At 40.1% G+C, this 22,181-nt stretch overlaps 1 protein-coding gene across 1 annotated transcript in view; it reads right to left on the bottom strand.

Moving 5' to 3' along the window:
* Nucleotides 1-22,181, bottom strand: part of LOC139737669 (intermembrane lipid transfer protein VPS13B-like) — a 66,541-nt gene that overhangs the window by 8,100 nt on the left and 36,260 nt on the right. The window contains exons 34-48 of the mRNA XM_071648345.1: nt 21,692-21,856; nt 20,765-20,926; nt 19,509-19,769; nt 18,402-18,482; nt 17,507-17,682; nt 16,379-16,540; nt 15,746-15,995; nt 15,165-15,350; nt 14,074-14,208; nt 12,898-13,125; nt 12,097-12,286; nt 10,061-11,248; nt 7,344-7,520; nt 6,445-6,615; nt 4,832-5,014 (exon numbers count right to left, since the gene is read on the bottom strand). Coding sequence (XP_071504446.1) covers nt 4,832-5,014; nt 6,445-6,615; nt 7,344-7,520; nt 10,061-11,248; nt 12,097-12,286; nt 12,898-13,125; nt 14,074-14,208; nt 15,165-15,350; nt 15,746-15,995; nt 16,379-16,540; nt 17,507-17,682; nt 18,402-18,482; nt 19,509-19,769; nt 20,765-20,926; nt 21,692-21,856 — 3,715 coding nt within the window. The remainder of the gene's footprint in view (nt 1-4,831; nt 5,015-6,444; nt 6,616-7,343; nt 7,521-10,060; nt 11,249-12,096; nt 12,287-12,897; nt 13,126-14,073; nt 14,209-15,164; nt 15,351-15,745; nt 15,996-16,378; nt 16,541-17,506; nt 17,683-18,401; nt 18,483-19,508; nt 19,770-20,764; nt 20,927-21,691; nt 21,857-22,181) is intronic.

The following is a 22,181-nucleotide window of genomic DNA, read 5'->3' as shown; positions in this document are numbered from 1 at the left end:
GACAATTCGACTGCCTGATAACAAATCAGAGGAAATACAGTCCTTGTGCAATGAACTTATGCAAATGGCAAACCCCAGTATCAGGCAGGTGGCTAGAATTATCGGGAAAATGGTAGCATCATTTCCCGCAGTCCAGTATGGACAGCTCTATTACAGGGCTTTAGAAAGGGACAAAATCAAAGCACTCAAAATGAATAAGGGGCATTTTGACAGAAAAATGAGCCTATCTTTGGAAGCAAAACAAGAGCTGCAATGGTGGACAGACAATGTGCAGTCTACTTTCTCACCCTTACGACACCCTAAACCTATGCTCGAATTGTGCACGGATGCCAGTGGCAAAGGCTGGGGGGCATCTGATCATACCACCCATACAGGGGGTAGATGGAATGAAGACGAGCTGCAAAAAGCCAGGGAGAATAAGATTAATTATCTGGAGACCCTGGCTGCTGGCATGGGACTCAAGTCCTTCTGTTCTAATTCACAAAACATTCATGTTTTGTTACGGCTAGATAACAGTACTGCTGTTGCGTACATTAACAACATGGGAGGCATTAAATCCCTTGACTGTGATCGGGCAGCCCGAGAGATTTGGCAGTGGTGCGAAACTCGTAAAATTGGGTCACTGCAGCACACTTGCCAGGAAAGCTGAATGTGGAGGCAGACCGCATGTCTAGAATTTTCAATGACCGCACAGAATGGATGCTTGACCGCACAGTTTTCCAAGAAATAACTTCACGTTTTGGGACACCAGAAATAGACCTATTTGCCTCCAGACTTAACAAGCAGGTAGAGAACTATGTCACATGGTTGCCCGACCCACATGCCAAGGCTGTTGATGCCTTTACTCTCGATTGGGGAAAGTGGTACTTTTACGCATTTCCTCCTTTCTGCTTAGTTGCTAAGTGCATTCAAAAAATCAAATCTAATAATGCAACTGGGATACTAGTAGTCCCAAAATGGCCAAGCCAGCCATGGTTTCCTCTCCTAAACAGGATGATGAATGAGGAACCACTTGTTATTCATAGGAGTGAATCCTTACTAACATTGCCAGTTTCTAACATTCCTCACCCACTAAACACTCAGATTGATCTTCTTGCTTGCAGGTTCTGTGCAAGCCCTTCAGAGATGCGGGATTGAATGCACGTATAACTGCTGTAATGGCCTCCTCTTGGAGAAAAGGGACTAAAAAACAGTATGCAGTGTACATAAACAAATGGAAAGCATTTTGTGACAAAAAATGCAGCAACTACTTGTACTCGGATGTTCAAGCTATCCTGGAATTCCTGAGTGACATTTTCTTCGATAAAGGGGCAGGTTACAGTGTCATAAACTTAGCACGGAGTGCTCTATCTTCATTTGTGATTCTTCGAGATACTATGTTTACAGTTGGAAACCATCCCTTTATCCAGAGGTTTATGAAGGGAGTCTTTCAGCTACGCCCACCCAAGCCTAGATACATGGAAATGTGGGACGTTAACCTTGTTTTCAATTTTCTTCGTTCTTGGTCCCCAGCGCACATTTTGGACCTGAAAAAATTGACGCTTAAATTGTGTGTGATTATTGCATTAATCTCAGCACAAAGGATTCAATCATTACACTATCTAAGCTTGGATGGTATGGTGTTAAGAGATAATGCAGTCACCTTTCACCTTCATGATCTCCTAAAACAGAGCAAGCCTGGAAATTACTCACACAGTGTCAAGCTCCAGGCATACCCGCCAGACAGGAGACTTTGTGTAGTCAGGTACTTGCAGGAATACATCAGCAGGACCCGCAGAATCAGAGCTAGTGAACGGTACCTTTTTGTTAGCTACAAGAAACCGTATCACAGGGTATCATCTCAAACAATCGCTCGCTGGATTAAGGAGGTTTTGGAGGCTGCGGGTATTGATACAGAGATCTACAAGGCGCACTCTACTCGGGCAGCGTCTACCTCCGCAGCCAATAAGGGAAATTTCCCAGTATCTAAAATACTTGCGCAAGCCGGTTGGGCCAACGAAAGAACCTTTCGCAAGTACTACAACAAGCCCTGTCCTGCTGAGAAAACCTTTGTAGAAACAATTATCAAAAAATAGACTGTGAAGCCCTAAGATTTGGGCAGACATGTCTTGAACTGCCTGAACTTGTGAACTCTTGGAGACACAATATCTCTGCAGCATTCAACCTGAATGAGATTTGCAATGGAACCTCTTGTAAGGTATGCTTCCTACCCCTTTTCGGGGGGGTTGCCTCGAGAATGTAACCACTGGCTTTGAAATCTCATATATGACGTAATCTCTCACGAAATTACGATATAAAATGGAAGATTAAACGAGAACTTACCGTTTGAAGTTTAATATTAATTTTATGAGTAATTGGAGGGTGAGATTACGTCCCGCCTCACCCTCCCCCAAATTTCAAACGGTAACTTAATCTCTCGTTATCTTCCTACATCAGTGGTCACATTCTTGCTTCTAATATTGAGTGGCGCGCGCACTAGCGGGATCTCATATATGACGTAATCTCACCCTCCAATTACTCATAAAATTAATATTAAACTTCAAACGGTAAGTTCTCGTTTAATCTTCCATTTATTTTTGCATCGTACGGAGCAGAATATTACCGTTATTCATTTCAAACATCCGACATTTATTTCATTATCGAACGGAGCCGAATGTTACTGCTGTCCACTTCCGAAAGTGAAATGAATCATCTGACAATTATTTTATCATCGCACGGAGCTGAATGTTACTGTTTTTCATTTTTGAACGTCAAGGCAGACATCAGACATTTTGGACTATGAAACGTATAGCTGAATGTTACTGATATTTATTTTGAAATGTACCGTAGCAAATATCCAATATTTTTTTTTTATCATCGTATGGGGCAGAATGTTACTGCTGTTCACTTCCAAACATGCTAAACGTAAAAGCAATCATTCGACATGTATTTTAGCATTTTCCGGAGCTGAATGCTATTGACATTTACTTTCGAACGTAAAAGCACACATCCGGCATTTATTTTATCAGCGTACGGAGTTGAATATTATTGTTATTCACTTCAGAACATCAAAGCAAACATTCGACATTTATTTTAGCATCTTCCGGAGCTAAATGTTATTGCAACTTACTTTCGAACATAAAAGCAAACATCCAGCATTTATTTCATCATTGTCAGGAGTTGAATATTATTGTTACTCTTTTCCGAACGTCAAAGCAAACATCAAACATTGATTTTGCCATTAAACGCAGCTGAATGTTACTGTTATTCATTTCGAAATTTAAAAGCAAACATCAGACAGTTATTTTAGCATCATATGGACATGATGGAGCAGAATATTACTACTATTTTCTTCCGAACATAAAAACGATCATCTGACATCTATTTTAGCATCTTCCTGAGCCGAATGCTATTGCTATTTACTTTCAAAAGGAAACATCCGACATTTATTTAACCATCGTACGGAGTTGAATGTTGTTTTTCATTTCCGAACGTCATAGCAAAAATTCGACATTTATTTCAGCGTCTTCCGGAGCCGAATGTTATCCTTATTCATTTCCGAATGCAAAATCAAATATCTAACATTAGTTTTAGCACCATACGGAGCTGAGTCTTATCGGAATTCATTTCCAAAAGTATGAGCAAACATCCGACATTTATTTTAGTATCATACCGAGTCGAATATTACCGTCATTCATTTCCACAATTAAACGCAAAACTCTGACATTTATTTTAGCATCTTACGTAGCCGATTGTTACCGCTGTTCATTTTGAAAAGTAAAGGCAAACATCCCACTTTTTTTTTTTTTTTTGGTGGCGCGATCGGGCCACCAAAATCTTTATTTCTGAAATGTTGATTTCATTTCCGATTTTCACTCAATTCATTCATATAAAAGTTGATTCAATTCAAATTGACAAGCATGCAAACAATCAGTATTCACTATAACAGACACCATGTTGAACATCGATAAACGTTGAACATCGATAAACATCGGATAAGTCGAAGAAAATTCGACGTACGCGTACCTCGAAATTCGCGTACGTCGAACCATTTTCTTCAGTCCCGACGAATTCGAGGTATCCGAGTTTGACTGTATGTGACACTGAGAATGCTTTCTGTATACTTCTTCACATATTCAAAACATATGTGTACCATGCACTTGGCAAGCACAATACCAACAACACAACAATAATGGAAAAAAATGAGCTTATAATTTTCCTGGCTCATCATTGCAGATACTAAATACTCTGTAGCTTCAGCACCTTCATTGCTATCAGTGGCTGGATTGCTTTTTATCTCCATAAATCAAGGACATGAGCATGGAATTTTCGATATCACCAATTCGCAGAAAACTTCTGTTCATGCTGAAGAGCCCTGTCACAGACGCACTGTGGGATTCCTCAGTGCCATTGTCACTTCTGGTTGTCTCGTGTAAGTCGCAGCTCCCATACAATTCAATGGAGTTATTTGCCTGCTTTTACATTGTTACTCCTTTTTTCTTGGTTGTAATTCAGCTTTAAGGGAGTTGAAAGTTTCTAAATTCTACTGATTTGCGGGCACTAGAGTCATGGTTTACTGCTGTAAAGCTGCAATGTGCTGGTCACATGATGGAAAGCGAAGAAATCTTCAACAAAAATACCCCTGGATAAAGACAGAACGTGATCTGAGTGCATACGCAGCCAAAACCGGGGTAAGTTTGTCCCCTGAGCAATCTCATAATGTATCTAAAACGCTGTTCTGCACATGGCACCTAGGTAGTGGCGATACCGAGAATTCCTTTACCCTCATGCTCTGCATATAAGACCACATTGATGTCCTACCCACACCTCCCTGGAGCATTGGGTCACCTACCTTGTCCCGTCTGGGCCACCAGTTCAGCTGCCCCTCCAAGGGGCTTGACCACCGCCCCTACCAGCCCCTTGCCCACACCCGAGATGATTCCCCGTGCCCTCTGGCTGGGGGAGCTGGCCGTTGTGTGGTCAGACATGTCCTGCAGGCTTCTCAGTGGCTGGTCAGCGATGCCAGCAATGGCACCTAGGAGAGAAAAACAAGATGCAAGTCAGGTGATTGATGTCATGTGATTGGTGTCAGGTGATCAATGGATGTCAGGTGGCAAAATGTGATTGATCTCACAAATCCTACACTAAATAAAAGTAATTAAATTCAACCCAATAAAATTTAGCTCATGTTCATTTCTGACAATCTTAAAGGCACTCAGTCGTAGCGAGTGGTTTGTGCAGCACGGAGACGAACGCAACACGCTGCCACCCCCATTCTGTATCAAACGTAGTGACCCCGAATGAGAATAGCGCTGGCTCAATGGGTCAGCGAACAACACGCTAACCTACAAGAGCTCTATGCTACAAATCTCCTAGCCCAAAATAGCTGTCCGAGCGAGCCACGAGAGCTTCCGAATGGACGCACACTCTCAGTGCGCATGCCCATAAGAGAGGCCAAAAGAGCCACGCGTCTTCTGGCCTCTCTCCTCCAATCACCGCAGCTCGCGGTGACAATGTTTGTGTATGATGCGTACACAGACACGCACACACAAACACGTGTCTCAGTGGCAGCACTGTCCCACACGTTTATGGGTATAGCACCGAGTCTGGCATTGCGCAATTGCATCCACAAACTTCGGTCGTTCGGAGTTTACGTACCATAAGGGATGGCGATCGGCTGCCTTTAATATATGGCATCTAAAATGAGTATCTCCATGACATAGTTTATACAAAGACTCAAAGAGTGGAATGAATAATAAAGAGGCTCTCAGAAATCGAACGGTTTCAAAGACTTTTATATCAATGGAAGGGGAGAGTAAACGGCATGAGAATATTTAAGGGGTTGTAAAGGCTCTGAGAGCAGAAGTGCTGAATTGATGATAATTTCATATTAACTCTTTATTATCTATCATTCCTCACTTGCATGTGAGGAAGGAGAACATTGTGCCGTAATTTGTGTGCTTAAAGTGCCAACTGGCACAGAAAACCTCTCAGGCCCGAATTCACGAAGGTGGTACAAATGAAACCATGGTTTAAACCATGGACAAAAACCATGGAGCGCCAAGTGTCGCATGGAATATTTCGTTATGAAATAAGTCATTTCGGTGATGAAATGATTATTTTGTAAACAAAATGAAAACATTTTGTAACTAAATGAACATTTCGTCCACGAAATGATCATTTCGTTGACGAAACGGTTATTTTGTCGATGAAATGACCAATTTCGTAAACGAAATATTCCGTGCGACACTTGGCGCTCCATGGTTTTTGTCCATGGTTTAAACCATGGTTCCATTTGTACCACCTTCATGAATTCAGGCCTTAGTGTTGTATACACTGACCAAAGTCCCTGGCTCACAAAGGGTCAATTCCTATGCAAATAATGCATTAGAGTAAGTAGGCATAGGATGGCAGTTTTTTTTTTTTTGGGGGGGGGGAGACAAATAGAAGACCCGCATGGCATACCAAGAAGACTGATCCCAAAGCTGCTCAATCCTTGGACAATTCCTGACGACATTCGATCTGGGATGTGTCTCCTCTCTTCCTCACGACGTGCCACGTGGTCTGCGTCCAGCGACAGCCGGTCCAAATTTCGGGAAACACTGGATGCAAACTTGGTGATGGAAGTCAGCGTGCCTGGATGGAAAATGTGAAATAGAAATATAAAAAAAAACCAGAGTGAATGCTTACCCCAAGAGTACAGACATTTGTAAATCATTAAAGAATTTTTCTCAAGAATGTAGCCCATAGTGTACATGTATGTTGAGCATTCAGGTCACTTCAGTCAATATGGTGTGTACAATAAGATCCAAACGACTGTGTTCAAAGGTATGAGATACATTTCAAAAGCTGAGGAAATATTTGTATGTCATGCTAGAGAAAAGACACAATATAGAAAAAAAATGAAGACAGAAACATATCATCGGTATTTGTGTGTCATACAGGTACTAGACTTCAAGGCTCATGTCTTTGATACTGTATTAGAGATAAAAGCATCAACAAATCACTGATAGCGATAAAGATCTGGTATAATTTCAAAGGATATAGAATCAACATCATAATGTTACCAATATTTAGTAAAACTTCAATGCCATGAGGAAGTAAAATCTCCCGGACATTAACAGAATATTTCAAGCACATGGCAAGATACACTCATGCTGTTGAGTGTTGATAAATTAGGTAAGTGGTAACAATGACATCAACTATTAAGGAAGTATGCAGAATATTTCTGTTACAGATGGAAAAAAACCCCACATAGAAACATTGGAGGAACAAAAAAAATGTCATTCTTGTGGGCTACACCTAGATCCACACATTTTTGTGTGGGCGAGTTCATGGTATTGCTTTTAGGCAACCATCCACACCTGCTGATAAGTGGCGGACGAGAGAAGACATCCCAGATGCCACGCCCGAGACGAATGCCGCTGGGCCTCTGGTCAGGCCCTCATATGGCAGGTAGACCGTGTCAAAGAGACCTGTACGCACGCTGCGAAGGAAACCTGCGGGATTGCCGATGAGGTCCAGAGAACCGATGGCCCAACCTGTTTGATGGGACAGAGAGTGACACTAGGTTAAGTAAAGGCAACTGTCCACAGAATGATGGTCTTAAATGCTAAACGACCATCCTGAAATTGGTTCACTGTTTACTAAGTTTACTACGACATAATATGGACACACACATAACTAGAGAGGGGCCGTCAAAGGCGGCAGACCCACGCCTTGTACAAAGTCGGGGTAAACATAATGTGCATTCGGTCATCTACCAGAATTCGGTCACTTAATTGCCAGTGTGCTTTATCACCAGCCAGTGAGTTCTACCAAAGATCGTACACTGAAGTGTACGATCTTTGGTTCTACAGTCACATCACACGCAAATCACATCATTTCACATACGGTAACACTCATTCACAACAGGAAAGTCCTTTAGTCTCCTCCAAAAATCCATCGAAAATCCCAAATTCCACCGTCAAAAGTGCAGAATCAGAACTTTTCCAAGCGTGTGCGAATTAAGTCCAGTTTTAAGAGTATTGTCTACGCGACGGGTCGCCGAAAAACCGCTAAAAATTGAGAAATACGCCGTTTTCTTGCGGGATATTTTGATTATAGCAAGCCGAGAGTGTGATGATATCAAAGGTCGTATGAGTGTACGATCTTTGATGGTATCCACAAAAGCGCAAAAGAAAAACAAAATTTACGTACCCCCTAGGCAATTACCCCTATGATTAGTGTCTACGGGAATTATTCAATGCAAGGGTTGAATGCAAATGTCTACTGCACCAGTATTCGGTCACCAACGAGCGCCGCAGCGTCCCCGATGCAATTTTGCACCAACAGTGTAGAGCACGATGCATTTTCAGCGGCCTTGCACACGCATTGACATTGAGCGCGCATATCGTGCAGTGTGACTGACCGAGCAAAATGTTCCTCCAACGAAAGAAACAATCAATGTTAATTTGAAAAATCATCAAAATACGGGCCAGTTTGTGACAACGGAGAACGAACTTTCATAAATCTAGAAGGACATAGTCCCTCAAATAGGCCTAAACGTAAATTTCGGAATTCTTACGAACATTTGAGCAGCGAAGTCGGATCGTTTGGGAGTTTATGTTTTCGTATGGTAGCGGAAAATCGCAAAGTGAGAAACGGGAAATTTTCGGAGTGGTCACTATACCATGGGGTCAAAACTTCAAGGTCACACAGAATTTGCAAGGGTCAACCGATTATCACCAAAATCTAATCGATTCTTTCCTGCCATTATCCAAACATCCCCTGAACATTTCGTGCAAATCCGTATACCCGTTCTCTTGTTATCTTGTACACAAACAAACAAACAAACAAACAAACAAACAAACAAACAAACAAACATACGGAACCCTTTACATAACCCCCTGCCGATTTTCATCGGCGTGGGTAAAAATCATTATTTGTGGGGTTCCTTATGGATGTGTCCATGCCTGACTTGTATTTCTATACTAAACTAATGACTGATTGAATCATTCAACTATGTAGGAATCATTTGTTGTAAACTCTCTCTTATTTTGTCATTGCATTTCTAAGTATCCCTCTACTTTAAACAGCAATGACGTGAAGTCTGATGAAACAGAGCACAGGTCTAATTAGCAGCATTCTGTTTACTTTTTAAGAAGTGATACATTCAACCTTTCACAGAGAGAATTTTACCATACACTGGTATTGAACCTTTTCTAAAGCACTGACATCGCATCATTCTCAATTATACAGTGTGTGCAACTTCTCCAAAACTAGATGGTGCTATCTCCCCCATCTCATACAACAGAAGGATGCATGCCACATCGTACATTGAACAGAATATTGTTCAGAAACACTACATATTTATACCAAATATATCATACTGAATCTTCAAGGCAATGCTAAATGTACATTTCCTGATCTTGGTTGTAGAGTAATGGCATCTGCAGAAATCTACACATGTCTTCTTCACCTGTCAAAACTTGGCAAATGTGTAAAGTTGACAAGATAATTTCATTCAGACAGAAAAATATGTTTAAACAAACTTACGATGCTGCCATTTGCAATTATTGCAAATTGCACTGGCTGCAATCACCACAGCAATGACATAGGCTGGTAATAACTGATTGATGGCTTCCAGTTACTGTATACGCCAAATATTTCGTGAGGTTTTTATTTTTGCGAATTTCGCGAGTCAGCTGCTATTCGCGAAATTAAAAACACGCGAAAATATTGACTCTAATGCCGATATGAATGTGACATGCACGTATACATTTCTCTGTTCAGTACAGGACTCCACAATCGCGAATTTAACCACTCGCGAAATTGTCGGGAAGTCCCGATTCGCGAAAATTTAGACTCGCGAAATATATGGCGTATACAGTATTGCACAGCAACTGCAGTAACTGCAGTATTATAGCCATAGCAGTGATACCACCTGTAAATATGACATCATGGCAAAATCCATATTCCTGCTTGGGTGATGATGCATGAATAACTGGTTTAAGCATTGCTTCTATTACAAATACATTTAATCATATAAACCCCAAGAAAAATAAACATATGTATGCATTATACAATGCACTATAATTACCTGCTTTGAATAGTGCCCCCGATGTGTAGTGTAAGGTAAGGGCCTGCCCAAGCTGCCGATGGGTGGCATAAATGGGACCGGTCTCGTAGCACTGGAACCGCAGCTTGGTTTGGTCCAGGGAGATGAACATCTTGACAGAGGCATGGACACTAGCTGTGAGAGTGATGGGGAGAATGGTGAGTTGCTGGAGGCCAATGGGGCTTCTTAGTGCACACATTGCCACCTCCACCATGGATGGCACCCCTGTCCTGGCTGATGGGGGTCTGGTCACCACCAGTCCAGGGCTGTATGTCTTCAAGAGGCCCTTCGCGTTGAGCAGGAGCTGATCCTCGATGAAGACCTCCATGTCATTGAGGGCAATCTCCGCATTCCGCAGCTGGTCCCCGAAGCCCTCGCTGCTCTCGACGAACACGTGCAGGGAGAGGAAGCTGGTCTCGCGGTTCTCCTGGGCCTCGCAGTAGACGAAGTTGTACCAGCGCTCCGGCGTCAGGTGAAGGTTGGGATTGATTTCCGGCAGGCCGTTATCTTCAGTCCTCTCCAGACCCCTGAAGATGACGGGGAAATCGTAGCCACCGCTCCCATGACTTTGGTTGTCAATCTGCAAACTGTTGACAGTAAGCTGGAGAAGGTGCACTGAGTGCAAGGCCTTCCTCCGCCTTAGGTCTTCCCTGGCAACAACAATGAAGCTGACACCATCAGCGGTCACTCGCAGCATCTCCTGAACCTCTTTTCCCTGGGAGAGGTCATTCATCACCATGATGACCAGGCTGGAGGTGCTGATGGACTGACTGATTTGTGGCGTGTCGTCCTTGCAGCCTTCCTCTTCGTCGTCTTTGGAGTTGAGGGAATCCAAGAAGACATGGATCAACGTTCCCACACACTCACTGGCAACCAGGAGGTATCCTCCCGTTGGCATGGCAACGATTTCCGACCGGGTGGGGTTACACGAGTCTATGATGTCTATGGCCTCGCTCCACTGGTGGCCCTCCACCTGCGTACCATCCGAGAGGTTCTGGGGCGACGGAATGGAGACGGATCCGGGAGGTGCCGCCAAAGCAAAGTGGAACTTGTAGACATTGGTCTGCTTTGTTTGGCCACTTGGGTTGGGAACGAAGTGAACCACTTCTCCAGGAGGAACGACGGGCACCTTGGGGAGGGGCCCTCTTTCTTCCTCGATCTCCAGAGCATCTGGAAATTGTCACATGAAATATCAAACAGGTATTTTTTCTTGTTTACTTCTATGACAATACCTACTGTGATAAGACAGTATATAATCAACATGAAATACCATGATTTGTAAGGAGATAACAATTACTTTATATAACAGGCAAGTTTTTTTTACTACCTTTCAACAAGACAGACATCATGGTACTTATCACGAGACATCAACATCTTAGCTCTATTTTGCAGAAATCCCCGTTCAATATGGTTAAGCGGTCACAGAGAAATGTGACTTGTTGTAAAGCATGTCATGAATTGGATTCTTCCGAGTTTAGCACTTCGATGATCTTGTGTGTGAATAATAGACAGAACTTGGACAGAAGAGATTCCCGACATCCTCTATAAAATTCCGTATTTCTCTTTGACCACTGAAGTAAATCGTATGGGGTTTTCTGTAAGATGTGGGCAATGAGTTATAGTTTCATACCCTGAACTTGTATTTAGATTTATTCATTATTCTGAAAGATATCATTGCGGAGGGCCCCGTTGTAATTTTTTGGGGGACATACTGTATACCTGTATGTATAGTATGTGTACGTATATAGGACTATTGTTTGTTGGTTTATTGTCTTATTATTTTCTGTGATACTGTTGTAACGTGACACAATATGTACTCTGTTCTATAGCGCCTTGAGTATCTTTTTTAGGTAGAAATGTGCGTTTTATAAGAGTCTCACTATTATTATTATTATTATTATTATTATTAACACACACAAAGAATGTATGGCTTTGGAGAAAGAGAGGGAGACATGAGGGTGTAAGGTGCACAAGGATCAATTCACATCTTGCTTATGGCAAATGAAACTCTGACTCACTTTCTGGCAAGGCACTATCTGGTGACTGGGCAACATGGACCGGAAAGGCACACTTGTTGATGACTAGCATCTTGGGTGAAGGGTCGTCGTCAACGGTGACATGGGTCACGCCCTCGTACTGATAGACCATGACAACCATGGGTACGGTCACGACGCCTCTGGTCTGGAATGTCTTTATAGGCCTACTAATCTACACACATTTCCAATGAAAACATTTGAACATTTGAAGAGTTCGATTGCAAAACGAGTCAACTCCATTTTTGCTAAGTTGAGATATTTGCCACTAAAACTGTTTTAAAAAAAGAGAAAATAACAAAAAAAAAAATTATGGGATACTTTTAATCATAACTTCAAGAACATTCCTTGCTATGTTACAAAAGAGGTATCACTCGAAAGGTTCTATCTTGCTCTACGTGACGATGGACTAATTTTAAAATGTTTAAAATGGCACTTAGCCCATTTTACAATCAAACTTGTAAAATTGTTACAGGGATACACATAAGAAAATCACATGGCTGATTGCCACTACTCTAACATGTAAATTTGTGAAAATTTCCAGTTGAAGTTGTAGCGGTATTTTTAACATCATTCATATTTCAAATTATTTTCACTGTAAAGATAGACTTCTCCTCAAAGTTCACCTAATAAATCCAATCTTACACGTACATGTCATGAATGTCTGTTAGCTTTTTGTGACCCTTCAGCAAGAACATTAACATGGACTGCTGATGAATTTGAAACATGGACTTCTTTGAAGCATGCTCACCGGAAAGATAACAATATCAAAGAGACTAAACTTACTGGCATTGGAAGAGGGGTTCTTGGAAGACCATCACTGATCTCTACCCAGGCACTCCATTCATTGCCCATGGCTGATTGGTTAGAGAGTGCTAATGCCATATAATGGAAGGATCCCATTGGTTGGTTACACATTGGACTGTCCCACTGGAGGAGAGGGGTGTGTTCTGAGCTGTGACTTGATTTAGCATTGAGGGCTACGGTCTCTAGTGACTTCACTTGGATTGATGTCTAAAGGAGAGAGAGAGAAAAAAGAAAAGAAGAGTGCATGAATTGCACATGCAGATCAAACTATCAAACCTAATAATAGTACGGGATAAAGATTACAACCTCAAATACTATGCACTGTTTTGGGTCTGTCTCTTGGCCAACAACTTCCCCTTTCGTACGGATAAACGTAGTAGCAGCCTACTGGCTTGATACTCCTTACATGTAACAGTTGGGAAGTATTTAAAGGGATGGTACAGTATTGGTGGAGATGAGAATTGGGCTTTAACTTTTTGCGAGATACCAAGAAAACACTTATGATATAGTACAGAGCATACCATTTTAAGAGGAATTTCAAGTTTATTTGATGAAAATCGGGTTTGGAATGACTGAACATTCACAAACAAAGTAAAACAAAGCAAACATATTAAAGTGTGGGTCCCACACTTTATTAGAATTGCTCTTTTTTGTATATCTCAGCCATTTCAAAACAAATTTTCATCGAAAAACGTTGAATTCCTCATAGAATTACATGCTCTTTCATGTTTCTTAAGAGGTTTGTCATTATTTCATCAAAATAATGTTAGAAACCTGAAATTAGGTCTCAACCAAAACTGTACGATCCCTTTAAATACTTCACAAGCAACATTAAAGGCATGTAACTGAAAGGACTATTTCAGTATGGAAGATTGAATGCTTTATCAACTGATCTACATTCAATCAAATCAATGTGGCTTTTTCAACATTGTCAAAATTCATAGACCACTCTGACAATTTTTTTTCACTGTTTCCATGCAAAGTTAATCTTTCCATTGGGTTAAAATCTCACTTTACTATGCATATGTGAAGATATGATTATTACAAATTTGAATTACAAGTGAAATACCACTAAACTGATTTGCTAACTAAAATATAGCATTCGATCTACACTGGTCGGGGAGAAATAAAATGTCAAAGTATCATTACAGCCACCTTCTCTTTGGATTTTAGGTTCACTGCCCTCAAAAGCACATCTTGATTGGACTTGTTGGCGAAGACGAATCTTGGTTTGACAGTGATGATCCTGGTGTTGTGTTTCACCGTGGAACAGATGGTGACATGGACAGTCTGAAGAAGACGCAGCAAGAGGTTAAAATCTTGGAAACCAGTTTTACAACTATTGAATATACCTGAATATCTTTAAAACTGTATTCAACCCAGCAAAGTAATAAGCAAGTACTGTAAAACAGATATATTTGTGGCATGAATTTTTCACGAATTGCCACTGGCATTTAATGCATATAGTTTTGACAAGAACTTTCGCCTGCATTTTAATTTGGCGAATCTTGGCGCTCACAAAATTCGCGAAATTAAAATGCATGCGAACTTTCCTCGTTTTACAGTATTAAAAATATAAATTGTTGCTGGAGTTTTGTATGAGAAGCTCGGTTTTTAAAAGTTACTAGTAATAGGATCTTGTTATAAAACAAACAATGATTTCTGTCAAAGAAGCCACTATCATACATAAAGATTCATCAAACAAAGTGATATCATTATTCCTTTCACATTCAGCATCATATTTGACAAAAACAGATATTCACATGAATTATGCAAACCTTCTTAACCCCCCCCCCCCCCCCCCTCTTTTTGTATGTCACTATACAATGCATTACGAGGTTTGCTTATTCAGTCTCTCTCATGAACAATGTATGATGTATAAATGAATAGTCATGACATACACTGATTTCAAAACATCTACGTTCATCAGTAAAGTAGAAAGTTAACAACTAGCTTTGATACCATCATGAAAGTCAGGGAAAACATTGTTTACATTGATGGTATATTGTGTGGGAATACAGTGCACTCCCATTATAATGAATGAGGTAATAACAAAATTTTTGTACAATAAAGTTAGAATTCAGGTCCAAAAATGATCATCTATATAAGTATCTTCATGTACTTTACTGTTCGGCTATAACAAAACTTCTATACAAAATACTGCCCGTCCCGTGGACTTCATTACAATGGGGGTGCAGCATATTGGTTTGACATTAATGATTTATCACTAATACAAATCAATTCACCTTCCGCATGCCATGCTGTGACCCCCTGCTGACAAGTTCCATGGTCCTATAGTCCTCAGGCTTCAGCTGCATGCTTTGGGCTGATTCATTCTTTTTAGGAGGGGTGTCCATCTCCTCCACAAGCTGTATAAGTTCACTGCTGACATATTCCTCATTTTTGGATGACAATGTTAAAGAAATCTTGCCCTGGCAGATACATTTAAGTGAAGCAAAATGCAATCAAAATCGAGTCATTCAAGAAGTGCACAAGGAATACTGTCAAACTTAACACCTAAGCACAACACTACGCATCTTCACTACAATGTATGTAATCTTTACAAATTTTGTGTAGTTTTAGTGATTTGCATACTGTTTGGCAGATGCAAATCTGTTAAGCAGCATTTCTAACAAAGCAAAGTTTTCTGTCATAGTAACTTTTTGTGATTCATTACATTCATTCCATTACATAAATTCAGAGTGCCATCTGAACCACAATTGTACTAATAATGTATCTACTCTTTTCAAGTGCTAACCAACTCTTACATTTGACCAGTCAACCCAATGACTTGTTCAGATATATCACTGGTCAAGGGCTTACTCACTGTGTATTTTGGTGGTGCCACCGTGGTCCCTCCTTCCACTCTGACGGTTTCTCCCCCCTCCTCTAGAATGGTAACGTCCATCTGACACTCATTCACAAACAGGCACCAGGGCATAACCTCTATGCGTATGGTATTGACGGAGGGCCTGTGCTGGACCATCCCAACCTGAAGACTCGTTTGGGGGTGTCCGGGTGTTTCAGAACAAGGTATAAAGTCCATGTGGTGGAGAGATGTAGAGTGGTGTTTGGAGCTGCAAAAAAATGTGCAAGGCACGTCATTCATCCACTTCTCTGATTTCTAAAATTATGTCAATTCCTATCACAAAATTTACTACAGCATCACAACATTCACAAGACTTAACAATGAAATATCTATGAATATGGCTCTGTTCACACATTTATCGATGTTACAAAGCTGTTGTTAGAAATAGATAGAATGACCATGAACAATCTCAAAACAGAATTACACTGACTTGGCTTACCCTTGATTATGTTATATTACCAATATAATAGAGTAAAGACACCCTCATTACAATCACATCATTATAAACTTTACTTTCTGAAAATTCAAAGTATTAGCAATTAGCACCATTCTTTGGGAGCAGATTTTGAACACAAATGAAAAATTACACACCAGGTGTAATCAGGATGATTGTACGGCCAAGAGGATGACAGGTCATCATCATCAGAAAAGGAAATGGCCCTTAGTCCCACACTTTCCTCTCTTTGTTGGGTGATGCTTGGGAACATCTCTGTGGAGACACACACAGCTGGTTGGGTGCTTGTGGCTTCCATCCTGGTCACAGAATTCATATTTCATATCAAGGGAATCATATTTACTATCAAACTTTGAAGTCTTGATTGATATCACAAACACATCATAAATTATATAGGTCCCTATACTCTTGAAAAGGCTCACATTGAAGTGTAAGATGATGATCAAAATTACCATGGAACAACCAACAATTGTATTAATATTTTGTGTATATGTACAGTGTATATATGCTAACCTACATAGCTTTTCTGCCCTCATTCTCATGAGTGCAGACTTCCATACAATGACAACAAATTTTTCACTTCAGTTACATTTAGGCATGCATGTGAAAATATGGCACAAATACTGTAGATGAAAAAAATTCAATTCAAAGTATGTATAACCTGGCATTGCTGGATAAATACCAATTGGTGGAGAATGTTGCTCACAGAATTCAAAATGGAATTATGCAAGTTTGAGCACACAAATTTACAGTAGCTGGAAGCAACTTGTCCAAATTGGTAAAGTAATTATGCTCTGAGAATGGTAGTTGCAATAGTTTTATAAATTTCATGAAATGGTTTCGTGGATCCTGGAAGAGCTAAACTCCATGAAATGAAAAGTCAAATCTGCCTTAGCAGCCATCTGTTTAAATGACCACCTGCTGTATGCAGCCACTAAACAAATCCCTCCCCCCCCCCCCCCCATCCCAGAGAAAAGTCATGTCAAAGACCCTGTCTATAGGAGCACTTGTGGTCGCTATAGACAGGTTTGACTGTATTGGAAAATTCCAATATATGTAATTATTATTAAGTCTTGGCAATGAAAACCAACTTTTGATCACACATATACTCTATCTCATGAGATTAACATAATTATGAATGATGAATGTTTTTAAAAAAGTATCCATTTCCCATCATGTACAAGCGCACTGTCTACTTATGTTATGGTTTGTGAGAACATATACATGAACAGTTTCGTCAGAACTACCACAATAATCTTTCTCACCCTGACGCAAACCGGAGGTTGTACCACGCCATGGGAGGAATCTGATAGAGCTGCTCATTCGACCCTTGACCTTTGACCTGCACAGTCTGGCTGTGGTTGCCCCTGGCAGCAAGGCAATGGATGGTGAGAGGGAACGGAAGGTGGCTTTGGATGGTAAACAGTGGACTGAAAAGAACCTGGGAAAGTGGGAGGGGTCAAAGAAAGGAACAAGATGTGACACAGGAAGTCTTAATTTTAACTGACAGTTGCAAGTCAAATCTCTATTCTATAATTGAGGACAAGGGACTGCAGAAAAGACCTCTACCTTGATACAGGGAGTCCAACCTTGTAGCCACCACTGCAATCTTCTGAGGGCTGAAAATTTTTTTTTTTTTTTTTTTAAACGGATTAAAAAACAAAACATACTTTTACCTTTCTTGCAACAGACATGCATATACATGTATATACAATTTGGGGAAAACAATATTTTCATGAAACCTGGAGTATTTGTGGCATAAAGCAGCATTGACTACTGCATAAAAAGCAACAGCTGGCTTCTCAGCTGTCAGCCTTGACAAAAAGGATGATCCTGTTTGACTGCTGTAAGATGGAAACACATGTATACAGAAGTAATCAGCTGTTCTATACCCAAAGGACAAAGGTACTTGCCAGAAGTTTTGCAAGTGACATGCGATGTTATGCTGGCATATGTGAATTTGAGCTTCTGGCCCTACCTACACTGTATGTATCAGAGTAAACTGTCAATGGCAATTGTCTGTCCGAAGCTTACAATAAATGCTATGTACTGCAACAATCAGAAGATGTATACTTGCTAAAATCTGCAGTTGATGAGTTTAGGTTTCATGATGTCTCATTAATAGGAAACAAAAGTCAAATAGATTTTGTGTGCACTAACCAGTCTCTGCACAGAGTCTCCATGTACAAAAGCAGAAATCTGGCACCAGAAGTAAAACTTCCTGCCATCTTCAAACGGAACCTGCATGGAAATAAATTGTTTTCAAATGTGAGAATATCTGGCTACGATGTCAGTCACACAAATAATAACAGAGAGACAGACATAAATGTCAAGCCTCAACAACACTTATGAGGTAACCCTGTGTAGATATGATACAAATTTGTTCTGCATCAAAGTACATTGTTGAGAGGTTGCACACAAGATAGATGTACCCATATTGCATTTTGCAGCTGCATACCTGTAGTGATGTACGTTACTATTTCTAGAAAAGTGCTATAACATATGTGCTTTAATATTTTCTTGTGGGAGTAGCTGCTATACATACATCAGTTTTAGACTTATAACTCTGCTTACTGCCCTCGCTGTAGATACATATTTCATTGTAAATGTATGAGATACAAAGCATGCTATCATGAACATACAATGCTGAAAGAGTGGAAAGTTTTTGTGTAATTTTTTTGGGGGGTTAGTTGCATTTCCTGTAGTTTAATTCATCAGAATCAAAGTATGAGATAGTATTGTACGTATCACAAGCACAAAATTTTATCACAAGCACAAAATTTGTATGCTTTAATTTTTGTGCTAGTTTCATGTTGAATGAAGCGTGCAAAAATGTCCACTTTTATAGTACCCAATTACTTCCTATTGACTATGACAAACAGATTCAAAAATCTTCTAAAAATGACTTGTAATATGTTATTACCACTTCCTTTTTCCATATTTCCAACAGACTGTCAGATTTCCATTTCAGAATGGATTTACTTTATTTTCAGCTCCTTCCTCCCTTATTTTGATTATATTCTTATGCAAAGTTGATGATATTCAATTTACAGTAATCTATAATCATAATCATCATCATCATCATCATCCTCCTCCTCCTCAACATCATCGTAATGATCATTATCATTGTCATTGTCGTCATCAACATCATCATCGTCACCATCGTCACCATCGTCACCACCATCACCATCATCATCATGTCTGCCAGTCCTGGTGAGCAGCTGTATTACCCATAATCTGGGAATGCCTATGATTACGTGGACATACCTTGATGACCATCTCGCTGGTACTCATCTCTCCGCTCACGGCAAACTGCTCGGACCACTCGCAGGCTGAGCCCTGAACTTTGACCCTGACCCCTGTGATGTCCTCATCGCTACAGGTGAGAGTGGGTAGGGAGGAGAAAGGGGCGATGATGGAGGTCTCTGTGGAGTCCGTCCGGGGTGCAGAATGAGAGGCTCTGGTAATCTGGATATCTAGAGGTATGGACAGTTGGCTGGCAAACTTCTGTGGTCCTGACAAGATGACCTGATTTGGATGACAGAAGTTATGATGCAAATAAAGTCAATTTAATTCAATTCAATTCAATTCAGTTCACTTCAACTCGACTCAATTGAATTCTGTTCAATTCAGTTCAATTCAATTCAATTCAATTCAATTCAATTCAATTCAATTCAATTCAATTCAATTCAGTTCAATTCAATTCAATTCAATTCAATTCAATTCAATTCAATTCAATTCAATTCAATTCTCAGGCCACTTCATTTCCTTTCATTCAATTCAATTCAATTCAATTCAATTCAATTCAATCCAGTTCAATTCTATTCAATTCAATTCAGTTCAACCATGAAGGCAAGACATTGAGTATGCATACGTCTCAGAAAAATGACATATTTTTGAAAGGAATATTGTACATTAAGAGTAATAAACAGGGAATAAGAAATCCCCATCACAAAGCGTCTCAAATAATTAAACATACCCTATAGTTGTAACAGCTCATCACTTAAAACATAAAAACACAAACAAACTGTAATTCAATAACTTTACGTGATATGATATTACTCTAGAGTACTGATTCATTCTGATGAGGGAGACATTATCAGACCAAAAAAGATGTCTTTGAACAGTACATAAATATTGAAAGTACATGTACTGTATTTACATTAAATATTTTGATTATGTCAGCAAGGCCTAACACTGTAAACTCAAAGGTATCATTATTTCTTTCCATAGCACTGCATATATATAATCATGATAAAAGAGTCAGCGTTGACATATATCAACATAGCCTGATGGATTCCAAATCCTGAGCTATTAGTAGTCACCAGATACTGGTAACCCCCTCCCAAAAAAGGTCACCATATTTTTGTTACTCAGTGTGGAACTCTACTACCTATAACCCAGCCAGCACACTTGGTGACCATTCACATACAGACACACATTGGTTGCCTTGGATGTCGTCCTGACATGATGCTCTCTCCTGTCCTTGTAGGTGAGTTCTGCACAGTGTGTGACTGACTCACCTGTCGCTGCATGGCTGATGTCTTCCTGACCTGGATAAAGAGTGTAGCTGTCTCATTCTTGTTATGCAGGATCCGTACTAATGTTTCCTCTTCCTCCATGTCGATGCCAAATGGTTCCGACCAGCGGAAGTTTCTCCATCCCTCCATGCAGACATGAAGCTCCTACAGTAAGTTTTGTGTAAGTTTCATACAAAAGGCCATTTAAAGGGATACCCAAATACATATATATGTGGATTGAGTGACTACAGCAAAATTCGTTGTAAACATCAGTGAAGTTTGAAGAGAATCAGACAGTTCATTAAAAAGTAATGCATTTTTAAAGTTTTGGTACCACCATCACTTGATGAGAAGACTACAACAGTTGGTAACAACACTGTAGGACTACGATATAAAGAAAATATAAAGACTTAGAGGATGCCACAAAATATCTTTTTTTTTTTAATGATAAGTACATATTCCTCCAACTTGTTATGGGCAAATGTTAAAGGTAATGTTATTCCCCTGCTCTCTGAAAGAAGTAAGTCAAGTGCTCTTTCATTAATCTACAAAAAAGAAATGTTTGACCAACATGAAATTGCATAAGTTTTGAAAAGTTTAAGCTTATATAATGACATTGGTAAATTTCCTTTAATTAGTCAGACATGAGTCAAACCAAGAGATTATACCAAATGGATGAAATTTATGAAGAATTCTAACAGCATCACCCTGGCACACCTCTCATGTGATTTGTCACTCTACGCTTTGAGAAGAATACTGTAAAACCAGAAATATTCGCAGCATGAAACTTTCAGGAAGCACCACTACCATTCAACGCACTGTGCAGACAAACAGTATTGCATGCATTTTACCTATGCGAATCTTGGCTCCTCACAAAATTTGTGAAAGTTTCATGCACGCAAAAATGTCTGCCTTTGTAGTAGTACTTGCCTGTTTCTCTTGTTTGTGGGACCGCCAGCTGTACTCATGCACCTCGTTACTCTGGAGTATAATCGACTCGTCTGTGTGCACCTGACCAAACCGCAGCTTCTGATTGGTGGCATTGCAGATCATGTAGTAGCCGTAAAAGAGGCGGTCTACCTCCGGTTTCATGTTCTGGAAATTCATGTATTGAATTTATTGTGGATATCAAATGTATTGTACTGTAAAATGATGAGTCAACAACTTATTACAAGCATGACACCCTAATACATAAAAATCTTGCTAAAGAGATATAGAAGTTCTAGACATGGATTTCCAAAACAGGTTGATACAACACATTGAAACAGCTGACCAGTATTGGGGCAAAGTAGATCAAACTGGATGTCATTACTGAAGAACAAGGAATTCATGTAAAGTTCCTGTGCTAATCATTTAAGCACTTTAGAGAATGAGTTGTTTGAGGATATAAAGTGGTGATATGGATCCTTATCAAATGATT

Source organism: Diadema antillarum, unplaced genomic scaffold (assembly GCF_040938485.1).
Source record: "Diadema antillarum isolate AM-2024a unplaced genomic scaffold, OU_Dant_1.0 seq00000698_RagTag, whole genome shotgun sequence".
NCBI lineage: Eukaryota > Metazoa > Echinodermata > Echinoidea > Diadematoida > Diadematidae > Diadema > Diadema antillarum.
Note: the sequence above shows the minus strand (reverse complement) of the source record. Positions and strands in the feature narration are given on the sequence as shown.